Source organism: Panulirus ornatus, chromosome 11 (genome assembly GCF_036320965.1).
Source record: "Panulirus ornatus isolate Po-2019 chromosome 11, ASM3632096v1, whole genome shotgun sequence".
In the NCBI taxonomy this organism is placed as follows: Eukaryota; Metazoa; Arthropoda; class Malacostraca; order Decapoda; family Palinuridae; genus Panulirus; species Panulirus ornatus.
The window spans coordinates 21,003,429-21,013,657 of NC_092234.1; the positions used below are offsets into that span (position 1 = coordinate 21,003,429).

Below are 10,229 nucleotides of genomic sequence, written 5' to 3' on the forward strand. Positions count from 1 at the left end.
GAAACATGGAAGCGGAAGTGGATCATAGGGTGGGGGAGGGGGCGAAAATCCTGGGAGCCTTGAAGAATGTGTGGAAGTCGAGAACATTATCTCGGAAGGCAAAAATGGGTATGTTTGAAGGAATAGTGGTTCCAACAATGTTGTATGGTTGCGAGGCGTGGGCTATGGATAGAATTGTGCGCAGGAGGATGGATGTGCTGGAAATGAGATGTTTGAGGACAATGTGTGGTGTGAGGTGGTTTGATCGAGTAAGTAACGTAAGGGTAAGAGAGATGTGTGGAAATAAAAAGAGCGTGGTTGAGAGAGCAGAAGAGGGTGTTTTGAAATGGTTTGGGCACATGGAGAGAATGAGTGAGGAAAGATTGACCAAGAGGATATATGTGTCGGAGGTGGAGGGAACGAGGAGAAGTGGGAGACCAAATTAGAGGTGGAAAGATGGAGTGAAAAAGATTTTGTGTGATCGGGGCCTGAACATGCAGGAGGGTGAAAGGAGGGCAAGGAATAGAGTGAATTGGATCGATGTGGTATACCGGGGTTGACGTGCTGTCAGTGGATTGAATCAAGGCATGTGAAGCGTCTGGGGTAAACCATGGAAAGCTGTGTAGGTATGTATATTTGCGTGTGTGGACGTATGTATATACATGTGTATGGGGGTGGGTTGGGCCATTTCTTTCGTCTGTTTCCTTGCGCAACCTCGCAAACGCGGGAGACAGCGACAAAAAAAAAAAAAAAATATATATATATATATATATATATAAAATTCATATAAAATACATATACATTAAGAAAATTCCTTTGGGTCACAGTTTTCTCTCAATTATAACACATAATTTTTGTATTTGAACTTTGAATGATTTGTGTGACGGACAATTTTCTCTCCACTGCTGATTTCTTGGGTGCAGGAGTTTAAGGCACTTTGTACCCCCAGGACTGTACAGTTTTTATTAATTGGTTAACAGAGTTTGCCAACGTACAAAAATATGTTAAAGCAAGGCATGTTGGCTCTATGAATACACAAAGCAAATCCACACGTCTCAAGGGCTGAATGTTTGTTTGTCATGTGGTCATAGTTACTGTTAAAGTTAATGAGGTACAAAGCCACAGTAAAATTTTTTGACAAAGATAGTTTGATATGCACAATTGGGTTCAAACCAACTGGTCCAGTAACTCAGCTTTTGAGAACAATGAAGTACCTGTGTTGGCTATTAAAGGGTTCGTGAAGCATCTCTTTACTAGAAGGTATGACTAATGCCAAGAAAAGCTGCCAGAAGTTAATATTAATGGAATTAGGAGGGAGATGTTCAGAGCATAGTATAAACAAACTTATGTAATAGATATTGATGATCCACTGATGTAGTTTGCATGAGGAGTTAGATATAGTAGCATTTGTTAGTGCCATTGGACAAGCCATTATTGTGAGGAAGTCAGTGACCACATATTCTCTGAACATTTATAAAGTGCTGCAGTCATCTTTTGCGTTACTCAAATGTCAGGTTTTAGTATTTAGTCACAACTTCTCTTGAGAACTGGAATGGGATATTTTCATAACAGATATCTGTGGTTTAGCTGCAACTATTAGGACCGAGACACAATCACAGCAGTGCAATCAGTTAGTCAGCTTCACAACTCTGTGTCTTACTCAAGTACACATATCTTGTAATATAACTACAGTGTTATTCTGGCATCTGGGGATCAGGGAAAGATGCAGACAATCCTCTGTTCTCTTCAGATTTGTGAGTTGTCTTCATATGAACTTTGTATCTAGTTATTGGTTAGACATTTCTGCAATATTAAAAGTGTATTTAAGAATTTAAGAAAATTTAAGATTTTCAGCTGTTGTAATGATAAGGAGGATTTGTTTTTGGCTGCAGCAAAGAGTTGTATGAAATCTAAATCCTCTGTCAGATTTACCAAGAGCCATCACATAATCATCCAAAACTATTTGTATCCTTCATGTTTGATTAACATTTGTTCATAATTTATATATTTACCCATTACTGAAATCCAGTATGGAGTTTGCAATTGGTGCCAATTTTCTTTCCTGAACATACAGAAATAATGTCGGTGAAATTGCAGAGGTTTTAGTTCCAGCAAATGAGTAGAGGGAAGTCTTTCATCATGTGAGGATTTCATTGTCTTTTTTTGATCCTACAGATTTCTTGCCATGTTTGAATCCAGCCTTTGTAATAAATCATTCATGTATAAAATTTGTACTAAATGGGTCTTATAGTGGGATTGTCATAATGCTCAACTCAAGAGTTTGTAAGACTGTAATGTTATTTGTGTTCCCAGTTGGTCGCTGATAATGAAATGTGAAAAGAAAAAAAGAATATTTCCTTAACCTTCAGTTTCCAAAGTATAGTTGTCAACAAAAATGTTGTATTCTGATACAGATACAGTACTGCATTAGAGGACTGATAATACTGTATTGTGTTGTACCTTCTGTATACATTCTCACTGCATTTCCATGTCCATTCAGTAAGTTGCAGAAACCAAAGCAGGCAAATCATACAGAGAAACTGTCTCAGCAAAATGCCAATTATAATTGAATTCTTTCACTGTGATTAAAAGACTACTAAAAAGGTTTAGAGAAATCAAGCACACAGTGTGCAATGTATTAGTGTCAAGTTGCTGACCTTGATTTTTTCACAGTATAATTTACAGTAAAATATGCACCATTAACCAAATGAATATTAATGAGGCAGCAACACTGTACTTTAATTTTGAGAGATTATGAAATAAGTTTCAGTATAAAATGTAATACAACAATCTTGGGGGTACATTCATTAAATATCTTATATATACATATATTTAGAAAGACATTACAGTCACATTGAACATTCACGTATGTACAGTTTTCCACAGTATTGAAATACATCTTAATTCACTTATCACACCAAGGTTATTGTTTAGGTGAAACTCTTATCTGTACTCAAAACTTTCATCCTTAAAAACCAGATACATCCTTTGTACAAAATTATAAGTTATCATCTTTGCATCACCATCTCAAATACCCCTTCCCATAAGTAGGGATTTGGGTTTAAGGATGAAAGTCTAGAATACAGATAGGAGTTTCTCCATTATTTTTTCTAACTTGAACTATGCTAGCACACATCCTCACAGTTCTTTGCCTGATGTTTACTGTACAGAGCTTAAGAAGCATTCATACATTTGCTTTTCTTGTATCATTCTCATACCACATATATTTCCCACATCTTTATTCCTTATACTACTTCATAATTCCTCTTGTACATGTAATTTATTTGCATTTCTACACACATTTGTAAAAACATAATAGATGTAATAAGCATTCTGTCATGTATGCTAGCACACTATGCAATCAATTTCTTTCAAAATTTCAGAGCACCTTTATTTCATTTGTCAACTCACCATTTGTTTTGCTAATGACTGACGGACCATGCTGACAAATGCCATACATCGTTATCTTCTAGTTCCTGTCCAGTTTGACATACTACACAATGACCATTTGTTTTATGAGCATAAATTTTTTTCTTAGATTACTTCCAGCGCCCTCCTGTGCACAGTGGTATGTTGTCTGAGTTGCTCTTTCCCTAATTTAGCCGCACATCTAAGTGGCCAAATTAATTTCCTTTTAACATTCTCCTCTTATACACAAATGGTTAAGGTGGCCTTGTGATAGGTGTTTAGCCCTGCCATGGTTCAGCAGTACACCACAAATGCCTCACTTCACCCATAGTTTATACAGTGCCCATCAAAAAAGTTATTAAAGAACTTTAGTGACAAAAATGAGCCCTGGCACACTTCCACATTTGTTTCTATCTGTTTCACAACCTTTTCCTCTAACAGAAACCTTATTTCCTTAATGAAAGGTCTTCATAACATTCACAAGTATTCCATACACACTATACTGGGCACTTCTGTAAGTAATTTTTTATTATTTTCACATGAATATTACAAATCCGTAAACGTTGGATGCACTTTCCTCATAATCTGTTGCTTTTTATTGTTTCCGTAAGTGCAAAAAATCTAGTTTGTACACTCTCTCCCCTTCCCTGATTCCACCTTGCTTGTTACTTACAAACTCTTTAAGATGATCATTTTCAATTGTGCCACATACCATGTCACCTATGCTAAAGAGACTTATTTTATGTCTTTGTAATCTTCACTTTTTTTCAGGGAAATTCATTATCTTTTTAAAAATTACTGGTACTGTACATAGCTGCTTTTCCATGTTGCCATACACTGATCATATCCATTTGAAATCAGCATCATTTTACAATTTCATCCATACCCAAGAATTTCCATTTTTCAATCGCATTACTAATCTTTACACTTTTCTGTAATGTATTTATCTCCATCATGCCCATTCCACATTCTCTTGAACCCTTATCCAATTGTACCATCAAAAGGATACCATGAAATCTCAACAATTCTTTAAACCAAATTCTCCATCCTTATTGAATTTCATCCTTTGTCAAAATCAATCTTCCAAACTTGTCTAGTGCACTCTCACTTTTCACACTGATCTCTTTACTGCTCTTGACTTGTTTGCTGTTCTCAGTTAGGTTTTCCAATGTCCTTCCAAGACCCTCACTTGGTTTCCTTTTATTCACATTCACCAACTTTCTTTTCAATCGAAAATTTTTTATACAATCTTTGCATTTTATTAATTACAAATTTCTGACAACTTACTCTAATGAACTCCTCAAATGCTTCCATGATCACTCTGTGATGTTTCATCAGCATCTTTCACCTTATTTACCTTTTCTTGGAGATTACCAGTATCTTTTGCTCTGAGATCTCAAATTCTCTGTTTATATCATCTTTTCTTAATTAACATAGATCATTAAACTGAAAATACTTACCAACACATAACTGCTATTTGAACTGATAAGCCTTCAGATAATCCTTTCACAGGACCTCACATCATGACACTCATTTACTTTATTATCAGAAACACGTATTCTTGACTAACCCTCTTTTCTGAGGACAGTACCCGTACCATATGTTTTAGTGAACATTTCTGTTTGGAAAATACATAACTGTAACATTCATACCTATTGGTACACATATTGCACATAATTTTTCCTATGAAATTTCCACTTAAGACACCATATGTACCTATCACCCATACTCAATTATCTCTCTGCTTCTCTTTATCAAAATGAAGCACACATGTAAATATACTTAATTATAAACCTATCACTTTTGACTCTCATTAGTAATGACCTTAAGCTTACAAACGTCTTTTCAGAGCAGTCATACTTCATAAGAGATTTCACACCTTCCTCCACCTTTTCACACCACCTAACATAAACCTGATCCCATAATTCTCACATCATTCCGAGTGCATGGTGTACTATCTCTTAGCTTTATGAGACATGCTTAATCTGTCTAAATTACTATTCTTAAAGCATCAGCTTCAATCATTTTGCACTGATCATTTATTTTAACAATCCTCTCACCCAATTTAATCCAAAAGCAACTATCAATACAATACCCCTTCACTGCTACTGCTTCTTGGTTACCAACGTTGGATATATTCACTTACTAATTTCTAGATCATATTTCCAGAGAAACTTTTACTCAATTGTTCTCATTTTCAGTATCTTTCTTCTCAAGGTTTTTCAGCCTGGAGAGGATGTTGGTAAGGGTGGTATGGAGGTTTGTGAGGGAGGCATGGAGGATGGTATGTGTGTGGTGGTACTGATGCTGCAGGTGATCCAAACGACGGGACAGACTAGCCATTTGCCCTACCTGTTGACGCTGAGCCAGGTACGGTGCGCTAGTCCGGGACTTAGCCGAGTATGGTTTTCCTTCCGCCACCTGCTAGAGGCAGTAATTAGGAAAATAGCTAAAAATAGTAGGATGGGGACAACAGCAGGAGTCAAGATAAAAGAAGGGGTTTGTTGGGTAAGGTAGTAAAGATGACAGCAAGGAAGAGGATGAAACACAACAGTTAGGGCCAAGAGGGAGGGATTGCATATATTACTGGACAAAAGATGAAGACAACAGCAAAAACGAAGAATTTAGGATGAATGAAAAGTAGGGGTGAATATATCAGTGGAGGATGGTGAATGAGGAAGACAGCAGAAGAAAGGATAAGGACAACAGTCAGGGAAAGGAATGAGTGAGGTCATCATCCAGTGACTGGGACGGGGGAGAATAGTGCACAAGAATGGGGTGTGGAAATTGCTGACATGCAGAAAAATTCTCCAACACATACTTTTTATTTTATCACATACTTTCATCTGTTTCCCCTCTATTACACTCATACTTCTTTGTATTTCCTGACCCAGGTGTGCCTGCTTCTGTTTGCTTTCATACTGTCTACTGTATCTCCAATTTGCCTCCAGACTGCATATCTTCAAGCCATTTATACTTTGCTGTGTATCTTGATATAACCCATGCCGTCTTGTGGATCTCCAGCTGTTCTCCAAACAGTTTTGAGTACTTCCATGCCTCTCTTTACTCCCTCTATACTTTATCTTTGTCAATACTGTCTTGTGTCCCTCTTTCCTGATATCATGGCTCCCCTCATTCTAAGCCTTTATTTTCATTGTTTTTCTTCTTCATGCACATATTCTCTCTTTTTTTCCCCCAGGGTTTCCTCCCTCTCTCTAATTTGTATATACACATGTTCAAGCACTTCATTCCCTCATCTCTTTCATGACCCTGACTCACCTTTCATCAATCATTATAATTCATTTATAAGCCTCTTATATAGTGCATCATGTCACCCTCACTTTCTCTCCCTGTTCTTCCAGGCATGCTTCTTACCTTGGCCTGTAGGTGGGAGAACTCCCTTTCTGTATCCCCATCAGACAGTTCCTCAGCTATGATATCAGTCTCTTCCTCTGGGTCTGGTTCAGCAACTCCATCCCTTAGGTCAGCCATGGATTGCTGTGGCTGATGGCTGTCCATGGACACTTCCAATGTCTTGGACCTTTGGTTCAATTCGTGTTCTTTGTTTTGCTGCAGCTCCTCTGTCTCTTGCATAATCCATTCCAGGTCCTCTTCCCTGAATGAGTTAAGATTTTACTCATACAATATTTTAATAGATGAAACTGAAATATATACATGAAAGTATAAACACAGTGATTCATATTAAGGTAGCCACATGATTTTTCAAATGTATTATTCAATTCAGTTTACCATGGATATTCCTTTACTCACATTTCTTCCAGCTCCTCCTTCTGCTCAATGTATTTGGCTATTTTGTCAATCCTGTGAATAAAGGTACAGATCACAGTAAATCTCTAGGAAAAGCTAAAATCTTTATGACTGTCGTTACATTTGTATACAATCTTGGAAATTATATCTTGCAAGTGAACCTTCCACCACTGTAACTTCTTCCTACATTATTGCTATATATATGTAACTATCATGGTAACATAAAGCATCTTTTTCTTAGAGAAAATTTTCCACCAAACTAGTCAATCAATCAGTACTTCCATCAAATATTCTACTCTTTACAGTGATGCCCTTCAAAGTTCTAGTACCTTTTCCTCCATACAGTACACTCAAACTTTACAGTTCTTTCCTGATATCTATATTATTAGCCTTTCCTGAGTTACTGAATACTTTACCCTCCTATAATATCATGCTAATATGCACCCAAACCCATCTGTTTATACTGCCGGTCCCTCATTGTTTTAGAGTCTTCTACAATGTTGAATGTCATGTTTGTGGTGAGCTGGCATAAGGAATGGCAAATGACAAGTGATGTGGTGAAAAGAGGAGAAAGTGGAAGTCTTGTATGTAGTGAAGAGCATTAAAGCATCAATAGTGGATGAGACTGCAGTTCAGATTTACAAGAAAAGGGTAACAATGCTGTTGACTGTTAAGTCAAGCTATGTGACTTAAAGGTGGCATTGTAGATTTAGTGAAAATGTATGATTTTAGTTGAGCCGGCAAGGGCATGTGAATGATCTTTTCAAGCCATCTCATTAATGATTGTCTATCTATCCATCTATATGTAAGTCTCTATATATTTTCATACTTGATCGCCATTTCCTGGGTTAGGAAGGTAGCACCAGGAAACAGATGAAGTCCACAGGGAAAATGAAACACGATAAGTTCTAAAGTGCACTTTCGTGTAATAATCACATCATCAGGGGATACACAAGAGAGAAATATAAATCAGTTGATATACATCGAAGAGATGAAGCTAGGATGCCATTTGGGGAAGAGCAGTGTGGTTTCAGAAGTGGTAGAGGATGTGTGGATCAAGTGTTTGCTTTGAAGAATGTATGTGAGAAATACTTAGAAAAGCAAATGGATTTGTACGTAGCATTTATGGATCTGGAGAAGGCATAAGATGAATTGATAGAGATGCTCTGTGGAAGGTATTAAGAGTACATGCTGTGGGAGGCAAGTTGTTAGAAGCAGTGAAAGGTTTTTATCGAGGATGTAAGGCATGTGTATGTGTAGGAAGAGAGGAAAGTGATTGGTTCTCAGTGAATATCAGTTTGTGGAAGGGGTGTGTGATGTCTCCATGGTTGTTTAATTTGTTTATGGATGGTGTTGTTAGGGAGGTGAATGCAAGAGTTTTGGAGAGAGGGACAAGTATGCAGTCTGTTGTGGATGAGAGAGCTTGGGAAGTGAGTCAGTTGTTGTTCGTTGATGATACAGCACTGGTGGCTGATTCGGGTGAGAAACTGCAGAAGCTGGTGACTGAGTTTGGTAAAGTGTGTGAAAGAAGAAAGCTGAGAGTAAATGTTAATAAGAGCAAGTTTATTTGGTACAGTAGGGTTGAGGGACAAGTCAATTGGGAGGTAAGTTTGGAGAAAAACTGGAGGAAGTAAAGTGTTTTAGATATCTGGGAGTGGATCTGGCAGCGGATGGAACTATGGAAGCGGAAGTGAATCATAGGATGGGGAGGGGGCAAAAATTCTGGAAGCCTTGAAGAATGTTTGGAAGTCGAGAACATTATCTCGGAAAGCAAAAATGGGTATGTTTGAAGGAATAGTGGTTCCAACAATGTTGTATGGTTGCGAGGCGTGGATGTGCTGGAAATGAGATGTTTGAGGACAATATGTGGTGTGAGGTGGTTTGATCGAGTAAGTAATGTAAGGGTGAGAGAGATGTGTGGAAATAAAAAGAGTGTGGTTGACAGAGAAGAAGATGGTGTTTTGAAGTGGTTTGGTCACATGGAGAGAATGAGTGAGGAAAGATTGACCAAGAGGATATATGTGTCAGAGGTGGAGGGAACAAGAAGTGGGAGACCAAATTGTAGGTGGAAAGATGGAGTGAAAAAGATTTTGAGTGATCAGGGCCTGAACATGCAGGAGGGTGAAAGGCATGCAAGGAATAGAGTGAATTGGAATGATGTGGTATACTAGGGTCGACGTGCTGTCAATGGATTGAACCAGGGCATGTGAAGCGTCTGGGGTGAACCCTGGAAAGTTCTGTGGGGCCTGATGTGGAAAGGGAGCTGTGTGTTCGGTGCATTATTACATGACAGCTAGAGACTGAGTGAACGAATGTGGCCTTTGTTGTCTTTTCCTAGCGCTACCTCGCACACATGAGGGGGGAGGGGGTTGTTATTCCATGTGTGGCGAGGTGGCGATGGGAATAAATAAAGGCAGACAGTATGAATTATGTACATGTGTATATATGTATATGTCTGTGTGTGTATATATATGTGTACATTGAGATGTATAGGTATGTATATTTGCGTGTGTGGACGTGTATGTATATACATGTTTATATGGGTGGGTTGGGCCATTCTTTCCTCTGTTTCCTTGCGCTACCTCGCTAACGCGGGAGACAGCAACAAAGCAAAATAAATAGATAAATAAATAATGTATATATATATATATATATATATATATATATATATATATATATATATATATATATATATATATATATATTATACTTTGTCGCAGTCTCCCGCATTAGCAAGGTAGCACAAGGAAACAGACGAAAGAATGGCCCATCTCACCCACATACACCTGTATATACATACGCTTCCATACACGCACATATACATACCTATACATTTCAATGTATATATATATATATATATATATATATATATATATATATATATATATATACATATATAACATGTATATAATTCATACTTGCTGCCTTTTTTCATTCCTATCGCCACCCCGCCACACATGAAATGACACCACCCTCCCCCTGCACACGCGCGAGGTAGCGCTAGGAAAAGACAACAAAGGCTACATTCATTCACACTCAGTCTCTAGTTGTCATGTATAATGTACTGAAACCAC

The 10,229-nt window shown here is 37.8% G+C and overlaps 1 protein-coding gene across 2 annotated transcripts; it reads right to left on the reverse strand.

Annotated features, from left to right (window-relative positions):
• Positions 1–2,330: 2,330 nt before the first annotated feature.
• On the reverse strand, positions 2,331–7,282 carry LOC139751371 (uncharacterized). 2 transcript variants are annotated; one of them, XM_071666737.1, is made up of 3 exons: positions 7,159–7,282; positions 6,763–7,003; positions 2,331–5,808 (listed from the first exon to the last, which is right to left on the reverse strand). In XM_071666737.1, coding segments are annotated over exons 1-3 (483 nt in total). In that variant the 5' UTR covers positions 7,161–7,282; the 3' UTR covers positions 2,331–5,568. The 2 variants fall into 2 exon arrangements, with proteins under 2 accessions (XP_071522838.1, XP_071522837.1); XM_071666736.1 differs by having other exon boundaries at positions 2,331–5,811.
• Between the last annotated feature and the right edge of the window lie 2,947 nt (positions 7,283–10,229).

Coding starts and splice junctions, on each gene's coding strand:
- LOC139751371 (XM_071666736.1), bottom strand. Junction 5,812..6,762: donor TCTCCCACCTACAGGCCAAG/GTAAGAAGCATG, acceptor TACTGCCTCTAG/CAGGTGGCGGAAGGAAAACC.